This window comes from Balaenoptera acutorostrata, chromosome 2 (genome assembly GCF_949987535.1).
Source record: "Balaenoptera acutorostrata chromosome 2, mBalAcu1.1, whole genome shotgun sequence".
Lineage (NCBI taxonomy): Eukaryota > Metazoa > Chordata > Mammalia > Artiodactyla > Balaenopteridae > Balaenoptera > Balaenoptera acutorostrata.
In genome coordinates, this window is record NC_080065.1 from 183,515,243 (window position 1) to 183,538,031 (window position 22,789).

Sequence of the window (22,789 nt, forward strand, 5' to 3'; positions counted from 1 at the left end):
TTGCAAAGAAGTCAGCAACTGCAGTTGCCGCCCTTCTGTCTTCAGCTTCACGATGTTTCCCTTGGCCAAAAACGCACTAAGTCATCTCCGAGTTTGAAGCATTCCGCAAACAATGGCAAGGCAGAGCCACCAGAAGCGGGCACCTAATTTCCATGACAAATATGGTAATGCTGTATTAGCTAGTGGAGCCACTTTCTGTGTTGCCGGATGGGCATATACAGCAACACAAATTGGAATAGAATGGAACCTGTCCCCTGTTGGCAGAGTCACCCCAAAGGAATGGAGAGAACAATGATCATCCCAGCTGGTTTAATACTGAATTGTTTCAAAATCAACTCATAATTGATGCCAAGTAAAAGCATTAAAATATGGCGTGATTGAAGAAATAAAGTACATTTGAAAACCTCAAAAAAAAAAAAAAAAAGACTGTGTTGCAGAAATACCATACCATCAATGGTCGTAATGCAGAAGTAAGAAAGGCTTTGTCTAGACAAGAAATGCAGGAAGTCCAAAGTTCTAGAAGTGGAAGAGGAGGCCACTTTGGTTTTGGAGATTCTTGCGGTGCTGGTGGCAATTTTGGACCAGGAAGTAACTTAAGAGGAGGACCTGATGGATATGGAAGTGGTCCTGGATTTAGGGATGGGTATCCTGGGTATGGAGGAAGACCTGGAGGTGGCAATTTTGGAGGTGGCCCAGGTTATGGAGGAGGAGGAGGAGGGTATGGTGGTAGAGGTTCTGGATCTGGCAACCAAGGTGGGAGCTCCTGGGGTGGGTGTGGTATCTATGGAGGAAGAAATTGTGGAAGTGGAAATGGCAGTGATTTGGAAATTATAACCAGCAACCTTCTAACTACGGTCCAACGAAGAGTGGAAACTTTGGTGGTAGCAGGAACATGGGGGGACCATATGGTGGAAGAAACTATGGTCCAGGAAGCAGTGAAGGAAGTGGGGGTTATGGAGGGAGAAGCCGATATTGATCTTCTTCCTATTTACCGTGGGCTTCACTGTATAAATACAAGAGGATGAGAGCCCAGAGGTAACAGAACAGCTTCAGGTGATTGAAATATGAAATAACAATGTTAAGGAAACTCTTATCTCAGTCATGCATAAATATGCAGTAATATGGCAGAAGACACCAGAGCAGATGCAGAGAGCCATTTTGTGAATGGATTGGATTATTTAATAACATTACTGTGGAGGAAGGATTGTAAAAAAAAAAAAAAAAAAGTGCCTTTGAGACAGTTTCTTAGCTTTTTAATTATTGTTTCTTTCTAGCGGTCTTTGTAAGTGTAGAAGCATTCCTTGTTTGATAATGTTAAATTTGTAAGTTTCAGGTGACATGTAAAACCTTTTTTAAGATTTTTCTCAAAGTTTTGAAAAGCTATTAGCCAGGATCATGGTGTAATAAGACATAACATTTTTCCTTTAAAAAATTTAAGTGCGTCTGTAGAGTTAAGAAGCTGTTGTACATTTATGATTTAATAAAATAATTCTAAAGGAAAAAAAAAAGAAATGTTGTCAAGGATATGGAGAAATTAGAACCCTGTACACTGCTGGTGGGAATGTAAAATGGTGCAGGCACTGTGGGTAAGAGCTTGGTGGTTCCTCAAAAAGTTAAACATGAAATTAACCCTGTGAGCCAACATTTCCACTCCTGCCTATACTGAAACAGATGCTCAAATACGTGTATGTGAATGCTGGTTGCAGCACTATTCACAATAGCCAAAAGGTGGAAATGTCCTGACTGTCCATCAGTGGCTGATGGAAATGTCCTGAATGTCCGTCAGTGGCTGAATGGATAAACAAAGTGTAACCTGTACATAGGATGAGAATAATAGTCATAAAAAGTAAGGGAAGCTCTGACACATGCTGCAACATGAATGAAACCTTGAAAATATGCTGAGGAAAAAAGCCAGACACAAAAGACCAATATTGTATGATTTCATTTAGGTATATAAAATGTCCAGACTAGGTAAATCCAAACACAGAAAAAAAAAATTTTTTTAAGAATTTTTTTGGCCATGCCTCGCAGCTTGTGGGATCTTAGTTCCCCCACCAGGGATTGAACCCAGGCCTTCAGCAGTGAAACTGCAGAGTCCTAACCACTGGACTGCCAGGGAATTCCCAAAGTATTTTAGTGGTGACCAAGAGGTAGGGTTATCATGGCTATAATGGCCTTATAATTTGTTTTTAAACGAGTATACAGTTCAAATACCATAACATGCACACTTTTAAGTGTAAAACTCAGTGGCTTTTTGTACATTGCACAGCTGTCCAACCGTCACTATACAGTGTGAAAAAGGAAATATAACTTTTTACATTTCAAAATTCACAGAGACTGACTAAAAGCTGATCTGACATAAATTTCCCTGCAGTATAAAATGCACACCTGAGAACTGTGACATCTCAGTGGCTGTGCTGAGACCAGTCCTGCAGAGAGACTGGGACCTCAGGGTCTGACTTCCCATGGGGTAAAGCTCCCTGGGCCTTGGGTAGCTGACCTCAAGCCCCAGCGGTGGGAGCTTGGACTAAGGGCAGAGCCTCCTGCTGTTAAAGGTCACACATGGACCAAGCCTGACCCTGCGTAGCACATGGTGGTGTCATTGAGTCTTTGTTCTTAAAGGGCACGTTTCCACGATGACCTTGCCCTGGGCCACGCCCTGACACTGTAGATCACCAAGCTGATGAAAGAAATTTTCACCTATTGAGGTATGGGGAAGTTATTCGGGCTTATACATGATTTAACTCGAATCTTATGCTAACTAAAACGGCCTGTTTGTGGCCTATCAAACACATTGTCTGCTTTAATTATTTTTTGTTGTTGTTTTTTTATTTATTTATTTATTTATTTATTTTTGGCTGTGTTGGGTCTTCGTTTCTGTGCGGGGGCTTTCTCCAGTTGCGGCGATCGGGGGCCACTCTTCATCGCGGAGCGCGGGCCTCTCACTGTCGCGGCCTCTCCCGTTGCGGAGCACAGGCTCCAGACGCGCAGGCTCACTAGTTGTGGCTCACGGGCTTAGTTGCTCCGCGGCATGTGGGATCCTCCCAGACCAGTGCTCGAACCCGTGTCCCCTGCATTGGCAGGCAGATTCCTAACTACTGCGCCACCAGGGAAGCCCTGCTTTAATTATTAGAGGGCGCATTGACCAGAACAAAAGATGTCCGTGTTAAAAATAAAGACTAGATGTCTCCCTTCCTGGGACACCAATGCTGGTCCTCCTTCGATGATGACTCCCTTCCCAGGTGCCAAGGCCATAGCTACTCGTTGCCTCTTGCTGCAGCCTATATGCTGATCTGTTTGTTTTTTGCCATTTTTTAAAAAAATATTTACTTATTTGGCCGCACCGGGTCTTAGTTGCAGCACGCGACATCTTCGTTGTGGCATGCGGGGTCTTTAGTTGCAGCATGTGGGATCTAGTTCCCTGACCAAGGGTTGAACCCACGCCCCCTGCACTGGGAGCACGAAGTCTTAACCAGTGGACCACCGGGGAAGTCCCTGATCTGTTCGTTTTTGAAACCTTGAAGGAATGTTTCCCTGCCTTGTTTGCTGTTAAGAGTTCTGACAAGATAGAAAACGGTGCTAAAAACCATGCTTCTCCTGAGCAGGTCCTCTGAGTTATCTGAGAGGTCGTCTTAAGGGCTCTAGTCTTCAGTTTGGCTCAAAAGACTTTTCTATTCCTATTATAGATCATTTATTTTTTATTTCCATCAACAAGGCCCTATGACCCGTATTTTCTCATCCTCATTCCGGATATGGAGCGATCCCCGGGGAAACTGAGTCTGGACTTCCAGGTGCAGGAGGAGGACACAGGGGAGCCACCGAGCAGATGCCACAGGGTGTGCCGCGCCCAGAGCTCGTTCTGCACGGAGCCCAATTCCCAGGCGGGCGGATCAGCCACGCGTGTCCCTGTGGCCTGTCATTCGGAGGCAGGGGCGGGGTCTGGTTGAACTGTCCAATCAGCGGCGACTGGGGTCCGGACAAACAGCAATCAGGATAGAGTGGGACTAGGAGGACTGTCCATCAGGGCAGGGGCGGGGCAACGATTACTGTCCAATCAGAGCCCGGGCCCCGGAGAGGGCGGGCGGCGCGCGCGTTCCCAGACCGCGGAAGTTTTTCTGCTCTTGTGCGAACTTGTCCTCCGCGGCTTCAGGTGTCGCGTCCTCGTCGGTCTCACCTGCCCAGGTCGGAGGGTCGCCCCGAGGACGCTTCGGAGAACCCGGAAGGAGGCAGAGATGGTGAGTGCACCGCTCAGGGCCCTAACAGGGAAAAGGCTGGTTCGAACGGTCCGGAACTTGCCGAAAGCGACGGACGGGCCAGGGTCTCCCCGCGTCCCACCCACCCCGGAGTCCCGACCCGAGTCTCCCCCTCGGCCGCGGGCTGAGGACCTGCCGTGTTGCTCCGTCACTGCTCGGGGTCCGGGGCGTCCGGACCGAGTCTTTGGCCCCGTGGGGGTTGGAGGGAGGACAGGACTACTCCCGACGCGGGCCGTTAGGCGCTGGGGCACGGGGGACCCGCCCTGGACCTGACAGATAAAGTCAAGCCCGGACTTGTCAAGGAGACTGTATTGCAAATACTGTTGCGATAGCGCCGAGGCTCGGATCTCAGAGATGTGCCAGCGTCTCCAACCACACAGCAAAGGGCTTTTCTGTGTGAGGAGGGCGAGCAGGAGGGAAGTTGGGCGAGTGAGGGCGGTGCGCGGAGTGCGGGGCCAGCGTGGCTGTACTGGACAGGGCTCCCTCGGTCACCTGTTGTCTGGAGAAGCTGACCAGGGGCTTGTTCGGAACCTCAGTGTTGCTCAGACGTGGGGGCGACACCTCGTCCAGGGAGAAGGCTGACGATGTGGGTTAAGAAACAGGACACAGAGAACTTGGTCAAGCCCAAATGTGTGGGCAGGAGGGCCGGATCTCCTCGTGTCAAAGATAAAATGTCAAAGTGGGGCTGGCCCCTGAATACATGCAGGGAGCATCACAGAGTGTCTTTGTACTCTGGGAACAGATTCACAGTGACCTTGCCCCCAGGCCAACCCCTGACTCAGGAGGTCCGCAGGCTCTCCTGTCTCATGTGGAACAGTAATCAGTATTGAGCTTTATTTGGGATCTTAGGAATTGCAACTTGGGGGACCCAGGTTTGAGTTGATGGAATACAATTTATGGTTTTGAGGCGTAAGAAAGAAAATTTAAGCATAACATTACTCTCTGCCCTTATTGGGCCCTCCCTAATGTGCATTGTGCATCTGCATTATACATTAACCAGACCTTCTCAAAGGTAGGAATGTCTGCTCCACCAGAAAGATCAAATTTTTTTCCTCGTTCTGCCACCAGCAATGTAACTCCAAGATAACATACCTTTCCTAATCCTGCCAGGGGTCATGCTGATCTGCTGCAGATCTAGACTATGTATTTTTGGTGAACCTTATGTGAGATGTCATTGTGTCATTTTGATATATGCTCCTTTGTCTCAAAAATGTATATGATGGCCTTAGACTTCTAGTAAGTGGAACAGCCCCATGAGTTTTATGAGAGACTGTCTCCTGGGTTATAATCCTCACATAGGCTTAAACAAAAATTTCTATTTTCTCTTTTAGATCGACTATTCATTAATTTTTCATCAACAGCGTAACACTGAAAGTGTTGTAGGGAGGAGAAAGAGTAACAGACTTATTAAAGGAAAAGCCACAGGGTGGTTAAAGTTGCCTGGCATGAGTTATGATAGACTGACACAGGGAATGAAATATTTGTCCTTAAGGAATAGGCTGTCACGAGTTATTTAGGGGAAGGGTCCAGTAAGTATCTTGACTTTCTGGGTCATTGGGCAGATGTTCTGGATGCCTGCGTTAAGGCAGTAAGTGGTCAAAAGTTCAGATTCCATCTGGGCTGAGACCTGCATAAGTCCCACTTCCTCAGTGGCCTCCTGGCTCCATTTTAGAGCGCTCTCTTAGCAATACTGACTCCATTTTGATTTTCCCTTCACACCTGTCCCCTGCTGTCCTGGCTCCCGGACTTAGGGGGGCAGCCCTGGACAGGGGGCACTGAGGGGAACTGAGTGGCACTTTTCTGTTCAGGAGAAGGGGACTGCAAGCTGTGGGCTGATGCTGTACCTGTCTGGCCAGGAGTACATTCGGCTTAGAGTCCACCAGGGCAGCCAGGTCTGGCGCCCCATAGAAAGCCAGGCAGTAAAGGGCTGAAGCCACCCACCCGCACTTCCGCCCTGCTCCGTCACGTGACCTACAGCCCGCCCTTCGCTCAGAATCCAGGCCTGCACCCGTTGTCAATCAGGGCCCAAAAAGGGGGTGTGCCCAGAGACCCGTCCAATTAAGGTGCGAAGTCTTGGAGCCTCATCCAATCAGAGAAGGGGGCGGGCGCATTGGTTTACGTGGTGACGTCGCTCTTAGCCGACCTGGTGTTCCGTCGCAACTACTTCAGGGGGCTTCAGGTGTCCCGTCGCTGTCGTTCTAACCTGCCGGAGCTGTTGGGCTGCAGGGCCGCGGGGAGGACGACCTGAATGCGCAGAGAGGGGCTGAAATGGTGAGTGCGTGGGGCTGGCGCCGAGACCGTCTGGGGCTGGTTCGAATTGGCCGGAAGCGGCAGCAGGATAGGACTCCGTGACCCCGGTCCGGACCCTAGTTTCCACCCTCGACCGCGTCGCGCGGTCCCGGGGTCCTGTCCAGTCCTCGAGTGGGGTCTCGGATCCCAACTCGGGTGTCCGCCCTCGACCGCAACGTGGGATCCCGTGAGTTCCGACCCAGTCCCTGTCCCGGTGGGTGTCTGAGCGAGGACGGGGCGAGCCCCTGGAGCGGGCGGTCAGGCGCTGGGGTCCCGCCCTGGACCTGACAGATAACGTCAAGTCCAGGGTTGGTCAGGGAGAGTGTTTTGCAATTAATGTTGCGATAGGGCCGAAGCTCGGATCTCAGGGAGGTGCCAGCGTCTCCAACCACACAGCAAAGGGCTTTTCTCTTCTGTGAGAGGAGGGTGAGAGGAAGGCGGATTGACAGAACCAGAGGTCCTGTGGTCAGGGCGTCCTCGGCCCAGGTGAGAGGGGATTTGCTCTGCAGCTCAGTGATGCTCAGTTTGGGAGGTGTAGCGGGGAGTGACCCAGAGTCAGGGGCATTTGGGAAGAGAAGCCTGAGTAAAGTTTAGGTAAAAAATGGATGTTGAGCTTAAAAATAAGTTATTTACTAGGAAAAATGGATTTATTTGGGAACAGCAAAAAATTGCAATTCGGGAAAGACAAGGTATAGCAAAAGCCATAGGCAAGTCCAACAGACTTATTTATTGGAGAAAAAGGAGGGAGTTGGGAGGGGTTGTATTGATGTAAAGTCCGTGGAGAAATGGAGAATTCAGGTTGATGCTGGTTTCTCATTGGCTAGTTGCTGGGGTAGCCAGTTTCTTGAGAAGATGCAATGTATGTACATCTTTTTCTGTTGAGGCCTGTAATTGTTGATTCTTCCGTGTTTTCAATTTTTCTGTTGGGGACTGTAATTGACATTTCTTCCTGTAATTGATGTCAAGTGTTACTGGGTGAGGCGCTTCCTTCTGCACCCACCCACACTTCTTTTTAGTGCGTTTTCTCTTTTTAAATTTTCGCATGGGCCGTTGAGAACACTAGGTCAACCCTGTGGCATTAAAAAAATTACAAACTTTCCAACAAGAGACCTTTATTCAAATGAGTTCCTGCAGGGGGAGAAGGGTCTGTTGCACCAGGCACAGGGGGCTCTGCAGGAAGGGAGACATGTGAACCTAAGATCTGCAAGTGTCTCAAGAGTTGGGCAAAGAGAGTTTTTCTCTTATACAGAGGAGTAAACAACACCAGGAGGGACCAGGTGAGATGCTCAGCTAGCAGATCCCTGAGACCAGCCTGTCCTTAGGGGTCTGTCAGCTGGCTGTGGTGAGGCCAGGTCAGGGGGAAGGAGAGGAGCTGAACCAAACTTTGGCCAACAAGCATTTGTTCTGCTTGGTCAGTGGGGGGAACAGTTCCGCTAATCACTGATGAGGTGGAGATGGGGCTTTGGGGGGACTGTGTCTGGCCTTGTCCTGGGTAAACAAGGGGCCTCCGTGTGTCTTATCTGACTCAGGTGGGGCACGGGGGCGGTTTCTTGCAGCCTGCCATCTTCCAAAACACCAAAGGGTGGGGGGGTCCTTTCACCTTCCATCGAAGTTTCCAGGAGCACAGGGCTCAGGGAGGGTTCAGCCTTGTCCCCTGACACCTGTGAGCTGCCTCCTCTGGGTCCAGCTCGGCACTAATAGCTTCCCCTAATCCAGCTTCCGGTTTCAGCAAGTGTAAAATTCTGCACTCTTTCTGCCTGGTTTCTTCTCCTTAGTGAGGGTAGTAAGCATCTCAGGTCTTTGCCCTTTCCTGCTGACTTGTATTACTCTGGGCTTTTGGGCCTTAACCAGAGACGCCTCTGGGGAGAAGTGTCTCAGTACAGAAAATGTTTTCTCTTCCATTAGAATTTCAGGAAATGCAGGCAGTCCCACCCCTTCATGTGAAATGGGTGGAGAGATGGATTTAAAAGATTCAGAGAAATTGTAATGACTCTTCCATGCAGGGTGCAGAGTTCTGACACTGTCTGAATCTGGTCCACTAACTGTTATTACCTGGACAACAGAGATGAATGGAAAGTCTGTGGAATGTGACCAGTGCTACTGAGACTTGCTCACCTCTGATTAGATGAGTTACAGCTTGTCATCCTGAGGATATTAGTGAACTGATGCCTGTCTTCTGAAAGGGATGAGCAGTAACCAGTTGCTCAAACCATAAAAGTGCCCTAGAATTTCCCTCTCCTACGTTATCCATGAACACAGGAGGAAGCAGTGATCCTGCAGGTTCTCATTTACACACTGAGACAGGGGTCTTTGTGTCCTGTAAATGACCCACGGTGCTTGAAGCAGGTGCATCATCTGGGGTGGGACAAGCTGAGCCTGTGAGGGAGGTGAAGGAAGGTGCCCTGGGGTCTTGCCCCACCCCGCCTCCCCACCCCCACCCCCCCCCATTGCAGGTGGCCTCCAGACCAGAGAACCACCACAGAAGGAGCTGTTGATGGCACGAGCATGGGGCAGGGCATCCAGCTCCAGAAGTGCTGGGGACGGTTTGTCCTCTGAGGTTGTGCTGCCCTCGGCTGTCTCTTGACCTTTGCTTTTGGCCTCATTCAATGAGTTGGTGGATTGAGTGTGATGTGTGCACCCTGAGTGAGTCTGTGAAGGTCAGATGTGGGGAAGGCTCCTTGGGCTCAACTGCTGTTCAGAGGGTCGATGAATTAGAGAGTTTCTCTGGGTCAGAACTTCAACTTGAACGTTTCCTCCTGGGTGAGAATTGAGGCCCAGAGGAGGGGGCATTTCTACACTGAGGTGGAGCTCAGTCCTTCCCCCTGCCCTGCGGGTACCCATCCAGCTTGGATGGCTTTGACTTTCTGACTTGGGGTTTCCTTGTGCACCGTGGGCAGCACGCTGCTGATCTGAGTGGCTCACACTTGACTGCTCTTCCCTTTCGTTTCCTCCTTGATACAGTGTTCTGCCCTGTGACTCAGTGTGCAAGCATGTAAGACTTTTTTGTTCCATTACTTGAAAATGTAGGGTTGTTTGGTTTTTATAGATTTCACCAATTTTATATGTATGTGTATGTGTGTGTACAGTTTTATCATGTGTACATGTGTATAGCCATCACCACAATCAAGATACAGCACTATTCTATCACTGTAAAGATAGTTCCTGCTATCCCTTTATAGTCACACAAACCCCACTTCCTTCTCCCCCTCACCCCTAACTTCTGACAACCACTTATCTGTTCTTCATTTCTATAATTCTTCTAGTAATTTTTTAAATATTTATTTGGTTGCACTGGGTCTTAGTTGCAGCAGGCAGGCTCATTAGTTGTGGCATGCAAACTCTTACTTGCAGCATGCATGTGGGATCTAGTTCCCTGACCAGGGATTGAACCCGGGCCCCCTGCATTGGGAGCACGGAGTCCTATCCACTGCACCACTAGGGAAGTCCCTCTTCTAGTAATTTTCTATTGCATACTTTTTTCAACTCTTTCTGGGACTCCAGTGATACTAATGTTTTATCTTTTGTGTTTGTCCCACAGGTCACTAAGGCTCTTTCACTTTTTTTTCGGTCTATTTTCTCTCTTGTTCAGATTGGGTAAATTCTGATGTTCTACCTTCAAGTTGACTGATTCTTTCCTCTGTCTTATTCATTCTGTATTGAAACCATCCAGTTTCTTAGTTCAGTTATTATATTTTTCAGTTCTAAAATATCCATTTGTTTCTTCTTTATATCTTTTCTTTCTTTGCTGAGACTTTCAATTTTTTATTTGTTTCAGGTGTGTTTGTAATTACTCACTTAAGTATTTTTCAGTGGCTTTAAAATCCTTGTCAGATAATTCCATGTGTGATTTTGGTGTTGGTGTCTGTTGATTGTCGTTTTTTGTTTGTTTGTTTTATTATTATTTGGTTGTGTCGGGTCTTAGTTGTGGCACACGGATCTTCGTTGCGGCGCGTGGGCTCTTCCTTGTGGCGCGCAGGCTTATTTGCCCTGCGGCATGTGGGATCTTAGTTCCCCCACCAGGGATCCAACCCGCGTCCCCTGCATTGGAAGCCGGATTCTTTACCACTGGACCACCAGCGAAGTCCCTTGCATTTCAGTTTTTGTTGCACTTAGCAGATACTGCGTTGTTTGCAAATTGAAGGTGTTGTGCAACCCTGCATCTGAGCAAGTCTGTGGGTGCCATTTTCAGAGTATTTGCTCACTGATAGTCAGCATTTTTTAGCAATAGTGTTTTTTAATGTATGTACAAGGTTTTTTAGACATAAGTCTATTGAACACTTAAAAGACTATGTGACTTTTACCTGTACAGGGAAGCCAAAAAATTTGTGTAATTCACTTTATTGCAATATTTCCTTTATTGTGGTGCTCTGGAATTAAACCCACAGTGTTGCCAAGGCCTGCATGTATTTTTTCCTGGTAAAACGATGCCATTAGTTTTCTCTATTAATGATTTTAAAACTGAAGCATGTACTGCAGGTCAGCATTAGAGAGATTTCTATGTCTATTATTACCAAGAGATGAGGGTGAGAAATACATTTGGATATTTGAAAAGACTCTCTGAGCAGAAACAAGAGTTGAAATGTGGTTTTATGATAAACCATTCAGAAGACCTCAGTCATCCAATACTAAAAACACAGAACAGAAGATAAACAGGCACTAAGCATGTGCCATTGTCTCCAGCACGTGACACGTGCCACGTGACATATTAAGGCATCTTTTGCTCCCATCTTGGTATATGCAGCAGAGAGACAGGCTTTAAATGGGAACCAGCACTTCTGCTCAAATGCATTGGGCAGATTTGTTTTTTATATTCTCCCATTCCATACACCCTGAAAGCTCTCATGATGAAGCACTTCTTGACCCATAGCAGCCCAACGGTGTACACAGATATCTATTTACTAGAGAGGAGCAGTTCCCCGTTGAACAGTAGGAAGGAATTAGAAGAGGGTAATGTATAAAGTCCCAAGACTGGTACATTAGTTGCTCTCAAGAAATTTATGCTTCGGTGATAAGGAGATAGACGAGATGAAGACTTAACTAAAGATGAGATTCCATTATTATGGATCCTGCGGGGGAATAATTGTTCATCGGTATTTTGCTCCATTGGGATAAGAGTTTGAAAAGCACTTCATACGCCTTAAAAAAAATCATGTTTACTAGAGTAAGATCATTTAACTTAATACTAATTATTTATTATTTCCCATATTTGTCCATTTTCAAAGCTCAACAGGCTCCATAAAGTATACTGAAGAGTGACCTGTTCACTTGTTGTTAAGGCAGGTGCGTGGAAATAGTGTACTAGAACTACATCTTTTATGAACTGTCAGCTTGCAACATTTCCCCCTCAAGAAAGGTATCAAAAATTGTGCTTTATGGAAACCTCCCTCCATACTAGGAAAGACTATGAAAGATTTTGAGCCCGGTTCCTTTTTGAAAAGACAGTCTTTCCTCATCTCCAAGACTGAGCATCATTCATCACCTTTAGGGCCAGTCATGTTTAAAGGCTTCACATCCACTCAGCCCATCCTCAGGAGCTGCTTCTTGCCGAGCCGTGCTATCTGCCAGCTCTTCATTCTGGGCTTTTGAAAGTGGTTATTTTTTGTCTTTTTTCTTTCTTGATGGGGCCGTTTTAGGAGTTTCAACAAGGATGATCAGGCTTATGGATGGTGCAGGGTATTGGGAGGACTCTTCTCCAGGAGCTCTCCTTGGTGGGTGGAAACAGTCTGTAGGTGACGGCGGTTCCAAGTTGAACGTGACTGGCCCACTCTGCTTTCAGCTCACACATGGTGGAGTGTGCGACGTTACTGCTCTCCAGGAAATCTCTGTTAAGGCAGTTTGGGGAATCACCGTTTTCAGCCTGTAGTCTTGAAAGAAAACCAGACTGAATTTTCGTCTCCTGTAGAAATAGAACATCATGCGTCAAGTTCCATCTCTGGGCACATGTTGCATCCTTGACAATTGGTTTGTGATATCTCCTCAACCTGCTGGATCTCTGAAACGTTTGTAATTTTGTTCCTTAGGCAATTCATATTCTTTTATTTGCCGAAGTTCTGGTGCTTTTGAGTAAAACTGCCATTAGATTAAGAAGAACATGTTTTTAGCTAGTCTGAATCTATTTTTTAAACAGTTTTTATTGAGGTATAATTTATGAACCGTAAGGTTTCATGGTTTAAACTGTAAAATTCAAAAGTGTTAGAATGTTTACTGGATTGTGCAACCGTCCTCATATTCTAATTTTAGATATTTTTATCACCCAGAAGAACTTGTACCTGCTGGCAGTCACCACTCATTCCAAGCCTCCGCCCGCCCTTGGTCTAGGCAGGTTATTAATCTAATTTCTGTCTCTATAGATTTGTTCATTCTGTACATTTCACATAAATGATATGATACTGCCTGTGGGCTTTTGTGAATCCTGTTAATGTTTTTAAAGTTCATTGATTTTGTGTCGTGGATTAGTACTTCATTCCTCTTGTTGCAAATAATATTCCGTTGTAAGATTACTGTGTTTGCTTATCCAAATCAGTTGATGACCTTTTGAGTTGTTTCCATTTTTTGGCTGTCATGAATCATGCTGCTGTAAACATCTGTGTATTAGTTTTTGGGGTTTTTAAAATATTTATTTATTTATTTGGCTGCATCAGGTCTTAGTTGCAGCACGTGGGCTCTTCTTCGTTGCAGCGCACGGACTTAGTTGCCCCGCGGTGTGTGGGATCTTAGTTCCCCGACCAGGGATCGAGCCTGCGTCCCCTGCATTGGAAGGTGTATTCTTAACCACTGGACCACCAGGGAAGTCCCTGTGTATTAGTTTTTGTGTTGGTGTTTGCTTTCGCCTCTCTTGGGTAGATAGATACCTAGGGTGGAATTGCTGTGTTATATGGTGACACTGTGTTTATCATTTTGAGGATCTGCTGGACTGTCTTCCAAAGTGGCTTCATTTTACCTTCCCACCAGCAGTGTGTAAGGTTCTAACTTTCCCACATCCTCGCCAGCATCTGCTTGTCTGTCTTATAGCCTTCCTAGTGGGTAGGAAGAGGTATCTGCTTGTGGTTTTCATTGCATTTCCCTGATGACTAATGTCTCATATTTTCAGGTGTGTGATTAGCAAACCCCAGTTGCAGCCCCGGGTGAGGTAGCCTTGCCTTCTTTGTAGCTGATGTAGTTGGAATATTTTATCATTTCAATTTTCGGAATATATTTTTAATTAAAATTCTAATTGATAAAGATAGTTTGCTTTATATTTCAAGGGTATAGAGTCGTACCATATTGTCCTAAAAACATTAACTCGGTGATTTTTCTCTGTGTTAAAGTCATCTTTGGCTCTAATGCCATCAGATCCTTCTGTGACTCTTCTTCGTGGGGCATTATTCTTGATTTCTTGATTATTTATCTGAGAGGCCTTGCTGGCTTGACAGATCCCTCCGGAACCAGGCCTCCTTTTACCCCACAGGTGTCCCAGGCCCTGGGCCCTGGCCTGCGTCTGTGCCCTCGGTGTCCACCTCATCCTGGCAGGGGGTTCGTATCTCTACCTCTGTCGGATATGACGGGACTGGCCCAGGCTTTTACATGCTGTTCAGTCCAGGCGAGAGTTGTTCAGATTCAGCATCCCTGGAAAATTAGTGTTCAAGACCTCCTGACAGTCTGCTCTGGTTCTAGGAGGTTCAAGGAAATAACTTACGAGCAGGCCAAGTGTCCATTTCCATGTCATCTGAATGACGATTTCATTTTCAATATGTGTCATACCTCACAGTCTGCTCTATCTCAGTAAAAACCGTTCTTTTTCATTATGTGTGCATGAGTGTTTATCAGGTATTGCTGTTACACGTTGCTTCAGTTTCCAGCACTTACCATCACTGAGTAAAATGCATTTGATTGGCTTGTGTGTGTTCATTTCCCACAAGAGTGTAAGCTCAGGAGTCCTAGGAATTGAGTCCGGTTCCTGACTGTTGGCCTCCCCATCCTCCCACACACGGGGGTGAAAAGGGAGCCTTGCTGACATGGAACCTGTGGCTGTTTCAGGACTCGGTGGGCTTTGAGGACGTGGCTGTGAACTTCACCGCAGAGGAGTGGGCTTTGCTGGACCCGGCTCAGAGGAAGCTCTACAGAGACGTGATGCTGGAGACCTTCAGGAACCTGGCCTCTGTGGGTGAGGATGGCTTCCTCCCTGCACTTAGTCTTTAGGGAACAAATATTTCTTGCTATGTTCTTTCTTACTGGAACCAAGGAATAGGAATATGTTGAAAAACAGGCAGACGTGGTCCCCACCTTTATAGAACCTACCTAGAGTCAAAAGCTTTTCCATGACCATAAATATTTCTATATTGAATTGATTTTTATTACTCCTCATCAGAATCCTGAGGCTCCCTAATTGTATAAATGTGAGCATGGTCTCCAGTGTCACTTTGGGGCAGTGAGAGCGACGTTATGGTTTTCACCCTGTGAAAGTTACACTGTGATCAGTACACATTTGACCTGATAATCTTGCTGCAGTTAAACCCAAACTCACCCATCCTCAATGACATGAGGACCAGAGAATCGGCCTATCTCCTGGAGGGCTTGTTGTCCTCCATCCTCCCCATGAGGAGCTTTTCTCCACGAGCAGGACAGCAGCCAGGCACCATCCGATCTCCCAGTGGCAGCTGGGTCAGTGGAGATAGGCTTCCTCTAGGGCCTCTGTGCCTGCGATCACCAGGAGGGCACACCTCTTGGGAGGAGCAGGTTCTGGATCAGGGAGAGATATTTGGACATAACTGTTAGAAACATGACTCGGTCTTTGAGAAGGTGACTTTTGTCATTAACCTGGCTTCCCTGTTGGACTTTTCATCCATCTTTGCCCACTTGGGAAGTCTTTTTGTAGCTCCTCTTACGAAGGGAGCATTTGGGAGTGTGCATTTTGCCCGGTTCCTGCCTACTTTGCTTCTGTGAAGTATCTCTTCTGAAGTATTTCTTAGTGAACAGTCTTCCATTGTGACTCATTTTCCCTATGATGGCTAAAGTTCCAAATAGCTGAGGTCCTCAGAGTTTTTCTTTGTGTGTGTGTTAATTTTGGTTTGGACCCAATTCCAATGTGTGTGTGTGTGCGCGTGCACGTGTGTTAAGGCACCTCACACCAACAAACAATTATTGGACCAGCAGCACATCATAGAATTCAACTCAATCCTGACACCGTCTACCCAGTGATAGCCACAGATTCCACTGCTTAAGGGTTCAGTCCTTCAAGACTTACTCCATATTCCCCCACTTCAGATGCCAATCTCAAGTCCAGGCTTTTACCTGTCCTCCTGACCAACTGGCTATAAATCAGAGGTTCCCATGACCCTCTCCTTGGGTTCAACTAGTTTATTAGTGTAGCTTACAGAACTCAGAGAAACATACTACTTACTAGATCACAGGTTCATTTTAAAAGGATATAATTCAGAAACAGCCAGATGTAAGAGATGCATAGGGTAAGATTTTGAAAAGGAGTTTCTGTGCCTCTCCAGGTGCCAGTCTCCCCACATCTCCACGTGTTCATCAACCCAGAAGCTCTCTGAACTTTTTTTTCATGCCTTCATTACATAGGCATGGTTGATGAAATCATTGGCCATTGGCAGTGGATTTGATCTCTAGCCCCTCCCCCATCCCCAGAGGTGTTGGGGTGTCTGGGGGTGTGGGTGGGACTGAAAGTTTCAACCCTTTAATCACATGGTGTCTCCATTGGCAACCAGCCCCCATACTTCAGTTCTTTCCAACAATTTCTTTCATTAATATAAACCCAATTGGGATGGAAAGGGCTTTTTATGAATAACAAGACACCTATTTCACCTTTCTGATCCTGAAGCGTTTTCTGGAAATGAGCACAAGAGACCACATATTATTCCATTGCTTTTACTGCTCAGGAAATTCCAAGGGTTTTAGGATCCCCGAGCAGGAAACTGTGGATAAGGACCCGATTTATCTGAGAAATATATGTTGGTCATCTGAATGACCAAATATATATATATATATATATATATATATATATATACACACACATATATATGTATATATATGTATATATATACACATATTTCTGATAAATCACAATATCACACATCTTCCTTCCTTTATAAAATTATTTTACATTTTTGAATTAGTCTATGGAAAGAAATCTACATGTGGTCTCTTTTCTTTCCTTTATCCCACCATTTCTTTCCCATGGATTTAATTATGTTACCAATTATTGCAGGTTCTTGCTCTCAAGTTAAAACGAGTAGATCAAGTGCTCATTGGGATATTTTGGAGACTGGACTATGCAGTGAAGAGAAAGTAGTAAGATTCACAAGAAATGATTCCAGGTCTTTTTTGGGAGAAAACTGGGCATTTCATAACATGCAAGATCAGCATCTAACTCAGGAGAGGCATTTGAGGTGAGTGGCACTCCCACAAGGGGAAGGGGAATCTCGGCAGAGTATTAGACTCACTTGAAATTAAAGAAAAAGTGTAAACTTAGCTAAACAATTGTCTATTCACAGAATTCTTACAAAACTACTTTTATAAATGTGATGTAGATATGGAGCACCTAAAACTTAATTCAGTAGGAAACACTGGTCAGGAAACCTCGTATGTAAAAAACACTGAAAGTTACGGCTCTGCTTGAGCCCTCAGCCGGAGCATTAAACTTGTTGCACTTTGTCACAATGCAGAGAGTGCTGAAAACATGCCCATTCATTGAAAATGGCAAATGTGTAGTCAAAATAATAATGAATAACCATCAACAAATCACTAATTAATAAATCACTTATAATCATTAATCCCTAATACTGTGCTTCCTATTTTGAACAGAAATAATTTGGTGGAGAGTCTCTGTGAAGGTAAACAAGGTCATCAATGTCTAGAAACCCAGAACCAGATTATAGATCTTACTGTGCATAAGAGTTACCGGACTGGAATTCAGCCCCATCAATGCACTAAGTGTGGAAAAGCCTTCAGGGATTATTCTTTCCAGAAGAATCAGCAAAGATCTCACCCTGGACACAAACATTATCCATGTGAAGAATGTGGGCAAGCCTGCAGCTGTATCTTGTGCCTAAGCCCTCCCAGGGAAACAGACATTGTAGAGAAACCTGAAAAACATCAGGATGCTGGGAGAGCATCTAAGAGATGCGTGAAGAGTGACAGTAGTAAACAGTCTTTAGAGTGTAAGAAGTCTGGAAAAGCTCTCACTTGTCCCTCATCTTTTCAGGAACATGAGAGAGGTCACTATGGACAGAAAATCCACATGTGTGAAGTATGTGGGAAATCCTTCAGTTATTATTGCCAACTTGGACGGCATGTGAGAACTCACACTGGAGAGAAACCCTATGAATGTAAAGAATGTGGGAAGGCTTTCACTCGCATCTCACACTTCCGAGAACATGTGAGAATGCACACTGGAGAGAAACCCTATGAATGTAAGCAGTGTGGCAAAGCTTTCAGTTGGTGCACTTATCTTCGAGAACACATGAGAACACACAGTGGAGAAAAACCCTATGAATGCAAGCAGTGCGGCAAAGCCTTCCCCTATCTCAAATCCCTGCAAGGACATGTGAGGATCCACACTGGAGAGAAACCTTATGTGTGTAAGGAATGTGGGAAATCTTACAGTTGTCCCAAATACTTTAGAAAACATGTGAAAACACACAGTGGAGTAAAACCTTATGAATGTACAGAATGTGGGAAAGCATTCATTACTTCCTCATCCCTTCGAGAACATATGAAAACACACAGTGAAGAGAAGCCCTATCAGTGTGAGCAGTGTGGGAAAGCCTTCAGGTATCCCAGATCCCTGCAAGGACACATGCTAACCCACAGTGAAGGGAAGCCATATGAATGTCAGCAGTGTGAAAAAGCCTATAGGTGTCTCATATCCCTGCAAAGACACATGAAGACACACACTGGCGAAAAATTCTGAATATAAAAACTATGGGAAAGCCTTCATTCTCCCTTAAAATCTTATAAATGGAGCAGTCACAGGAGAGAAACATTATGAACGGAAAGAATGTGGGGAAGCCTTCAGCACTTCACTTACTTTATACTTGAAAACTCAGGGTAGAGAGAAAATTTTTTAATAGAAATAAATATGATTTTTCCTTTTAAGTGCCTCATCCTGAATAGGAATCCCAGTGTATTAATTTCTAGCTTATGTTAACTGATCTGAACACTTAAGATAATAACCATGCCTCTATGTTCCCATCATCTTTACTACTTATGTTTTGTTATCTTGGACTTTAAATAGTTATACAGTCATTTAATACTTGTCTCAATTCCATTACAGTGTCTTTTGAACCCAGAGTGAAAGTCTTTTTGGTTTGTGGTTTTTTTCATGTGCAACATGGTATGAGTTTAGACGAAAGAAAAATTTTTTTAATGAACTTATTTATTTTATATATTTTTGGCTGCGTTGGGTCTTCATTGCTGCGCACAGGCTTTCTCTAGTTGTGGCAAGTGGGGGCTACTCTTCGTTGCAGCACGTGGGCTTCTCATTGCGGTGGCTTCTCTTATCGCACAGCACGGGCTCTAGGTGCACGGGCTTCAGTAGTTGTGGCTCGTGGGCTCTAGAGTGCAGGCTCAGTAGTTGTGGTACACAGGGTTAGTTGCTCCACGGCATGTGGGATCTTCCCTGACCAGGGCTCGAACCTGTGTCCCCTGCATTGGCAAGAGAATTCTTAAGCACTATGCCACCAGGGAAGCCCCTAGATGAAAATATTTTTGATTCTTACTTTGCTTTATGTTCCTAATATGTGATCATGATGTGAGACCTGCGTTGTTGAAATGTCTTTTTTGGTTCCTGAACGATACTGGAATTCAGTATTTATGCTTCCCTTAGTTTATATTACTGAAAGGTGTGTCTTCCATGTTTGTTGCTAGTGGATACCATATCTGTGTTCCTCACAGAAATTAGTAATTGTGGAAGGTCTTGGAAGACCTTCTGTCTTATCTGATTATGTTTATTAATTTGGCCTCTCTTCATTGTCCATGATCTTGGGTGGAAATTGCACATGAAACATTGAGTTAAGAAGAGCGACTTGTTGGTGTGAAGTTGAAAGCTACTATCCAGATGGTTCTACTGAATTTTGTTGTCAGCTTGGACAAGGTGGGAAGCTATATATCCCAGAGTCCTTTTGTTAGTGGTTCTGAGTTAAAGTGTAGGGAAGAAAAAGATGCGTGAGGTCCAGGGCTTCCCTGGGGGTGCAGTGGTTAAGAATCCGCCTGCCAATGCAGGGAACACGGGTTCAAGCCCTGGTCCAGGAAGATCCCACATGCCGCGGAGCAACTAAGCCCGTGTACCATAACTGCTGAGCCTGCGCTCTAGAGCCCATGAGCCACAACTACTGACCCCGTGTGTCACACCTACTGAAACCCGCGCACGTAGAGCCCGTGCTCTGCAACAAGAGAAGCCACTGCAATGAGAAGCCCGCGCACCGCAAGGAAGAGTAGCCCCCACTCGCCGCAACTAGAGAAAGTCCGCGTGCAGCAACGAAGACCCAACGCAAACAAAAGTAAATAAATAAATAAAAAAGATGTGTGAAGTCCAGAAAGCAGAAGTGAGGAAGCCATGATTCTCGGGTCTTCTGTACCATTAGTAGACGGAGATGCATGGCAACCTGGTAGGCCTGAGTTCCAGCACCATTTTCTGACTTCTGGCTCTGCCCATGTGGAACAGCCCCCAACCAGACAAATGTTTGGCATTTGGGGACAATGAGAAACACAGGTACGGTACGCGGGAACGCTTTTTGAGTTCAATATCTTTCTCATTGTCTCTGAGGGCCATGGGTAAGTTCCTCCTGGCTCAGATCTCCACTCTCTTCACATTGAGCTTCCCACTCTACTGGGCTTCTCAGTTTGTAATTTCCAGGTGTTTGAAAAATCCCAACTTTTTTTCTGTCCCGGGATCCACATGGGGACTGTTAGTGGCAGCTTGCAGTTCCCCAACCATGTGGAGCCCTGAGTCCACAGTCCCCATTTGTTGAGGTCTGCTGGGTCAGCCCTTTTCCTAGTCCAAATTTACACAGAAATTGCTGGTGGTGCACACGGGGCCTTTTCTTGGGAAGTCTGCAGTAATTTCTAAGCCCCAGCCCTTGGTTCTGTTCCCAGTTTCCTTACTGGGATCTGCTGGTGGTTTAGTGTATAGTTCCCTATGTATTGGAATTTTCCCCCAGAGTCCACATTGGGACCTGCTGATGGCAACTGCAGTTCTCCATTTGTTAGGAATGAGTCCACAGTGCCCATCTGTGAGGTCTGCTGGTTTAATCCTGTCCCTGTCTCTAGTTCTTTGGTTGCTACTGGTGTCCACAGCTCCATTTCCTTGGTTACCAATGGATGCTGTTAATGTGCACATGAGGTAAAGACTATTTGCTACATGGGAATTTCAGAAGCCATAGCCACAAAAGTTGGGCAAGGGATGCAAATTTCAATGCTGTTAAAGCACTTGCCACCTAACTCAGACACCCATGTTAGGTTAAGTTGGTTACAAAATGGGTTAGATTGATACTGGGTCACCCTCAAACCTCAAGAAGATTAATTTTCATGCAACGAGGTACAGCGTAATACATCACACAACTTCCAACCCAGCATTATGTCCCTTTTAGGTATCAGATTGTCTCGAGAGACCCAAAAGCTTAGCTAAAAATATAAAAACAGTAATACAATGGGATCCTTAAAAGCTAAAGAGTCAAGTGTATCCCCTCCTGACACACTTGCTTTTTTTTAATATCTAAGAACTGTGGTCCCAGAAGCTGTCGGTATTTGTAATAATGGCAAAATCTTGCTAAGCTTGTTTTGTTTCCTGAGAACTTGGCTCGGTAACTGTCATGTTGGGGGCCCCAAAACATGGCCAGACTGAAATGTGGGTTGCACCTAACCTAACAGACTAGGGTCCTACATAACTGCTGTCAGCCCCCAGGGGAATTGCAATGCCCATTAGAAGAACCTCTCTAATTGGATAAGATCATTTCAGAGGTGCATTCAAGAGTTCCCAAATGAAACAAACAGAATGGGATACTTACTTTAATTGGCACCCAGAAGCTCCCAAAAGACTTCAAAATTCCAAAAATACCTTCATTAAAAGTTTCCTTGCAAAAAGGTAATGAAAAATTAATGATATAAAAGGCAACATAAAGTCCAACAAGTTAACAGCCTCATATACACCCTCATACCTACCTTGAAAGGAGGATCCCTCCCAGAGTTGATGAGACTCAGAGATTTTCTGGTAAACTGCTGCATTATTCTCTTTAACAGCCTAGGGGAAACTAAAATTAAAATTAATTTAAAACCCTAGACAAGTTCTAGTAAAAATCAGAGCTACGCTCTCCACTTTCTACCCCATTCAGAACCTGCAGATGCGATCCTGGAAAAACTGGCAAAATCGGCTAAGGGTGAAAATTCTTATCATAGTCAGCACTCCCAAATCTCTGTCTGTACTGCCCAGTCAAGAGAGGGAAATAACACGTCACGGCTGTTCCTTTCCAAAATCCATACCAACTGGTTATTGGTCCTTTTTCTCCCAGGGATAGATTTGCTTCCTTGCATGTCTTGTTTTATGTCGTAGGAACTTGGCTAGGGGACTTCCCTTGGTGGCACAGTGGTTAAGAATCCGCCTGCCAATGAAGGGGACACGGTTCGAGCCCTGGTCCGGGAAGACCCCACATGTCGCGAAGCAACTAAGCCCGTGCGCCACAACTACTGAGTCTGCGCTCTAGAGCCCACGATCCACAACTACTGAGCCCACATGCCACAGCTACTGAAGCCCAAGTGCTTAGGGCCCGTGCTCCACAGCAAGAGAAGCCACCATAATGAGAAGCCCACGCACTGCAACGAAGAGTGGCCCCTGCTCACCACAACTAGAGAAAGCCCACGCACAGCAATGAAAACCCAATGCAGCCAAAAGTAAATAAATAAATAAATAAATAAATAAATAGGAAAAAGGAAAAGAACTTGGCTGGGCTTTCGGCTTTCCTGGGACATGCAAGTTGATGGCGCTTTCTTTGGCTCTTTTGTGAGTGACTCTAGATATCGTGAAGATAATATATTTTGTACCTCCTTGGGGACACTTCTTGAATCCAAGACGTTGTTCATATTGCCAGAAATATTCACTGCTTCTCCTGGCTGAAACCTAACACGACATTTGAAAGGGCTTAATAACTTTAAACCAGAAATTTGGCCAGATTAGAAGCTGATATGCAGTGCCTGAAAGAAAAAAATTTCGTTAGGCCTTTTACCTTAAGTTAAATGTACCCATAGGGAAAGAAAAA

At 45.6% G+C, this 22,789-nt stretch overlaps 1 protein-coding gene and 2 pseudogenes across 3 annotated transcripts; all 3 read left to right on the forward strand.

Moving 5' to 3' along the window:
* The first annotated feature begins 43 nt into the window (after positions 1–43).
* On the forward strand, positions 44–512 carry LOC114235417 (cytochrome c oxidase subunit 7B, mitochondrial-like; annotated as a pseudogene).
* Positions 396–1,464, forward strand: LOC102999675 (heterogeneous nuclear ribonucleoproteins A2/B1-like; annotated as a pseudogene).
* Positions 1,465–4,087: 2,623 nt separating this feature from the next.
* Positions 4,088–18,830, forward strand: LOC102999950 (zinc finger protein 77). Of its 3 annotated transcripts, none has more exons than XM_007169196.2 (4): positions 4,088–4,235; positions 14,559–14,685; positions 16,747–16,927; positions 17,343–18,830. In XM_007169196.2, exons 1-4 carry the CDS (start codon positions 4,233–4,235, stop codon positions 18,448–18,450), a joined length of 1,419 nt encoding a protein of 472 aa, XP_007169258.1. In that variant the 5' UTR covers positions 4,088–4,232; the 3' UTR covers positions 18,451–18,830. The 3 variants fall into 3 exon arrangements, with proteins under 3 accessions (XP_007169258.1, XP_057396282.1, XP_007169257.1); XM_007169195.2 differs by lacking the exon at positions 4,088–4,235 and adding an exon at positions 6,387–6,524; XM_057540299.1 differs by lacking the exon at positions 14,559–14,685.
* Positions 18,831–22,789: the final 3,959 nt, after the last annotated feature.

Excerpts from the sequence above, each read along its gene's own strand:
- LOC102999950 (XM_007169196.2), top strand. Across the intron at positions 14,686-16,746 it reads CAGGAACCTGGCCTCTGTGG|GTTCTTGCTCTCAAGTTAAA; the intron begins GTGAGGATGGCT and ends CAATTATTGCAG. Across the intron at positions 16,928-17,342 it reads ACTCAGGAGAGGCATTTGAG|AAATAATTTGGTGGAGAGTC; the intron begins GTGAGTGGCACT and ends TATTTTGAACAG.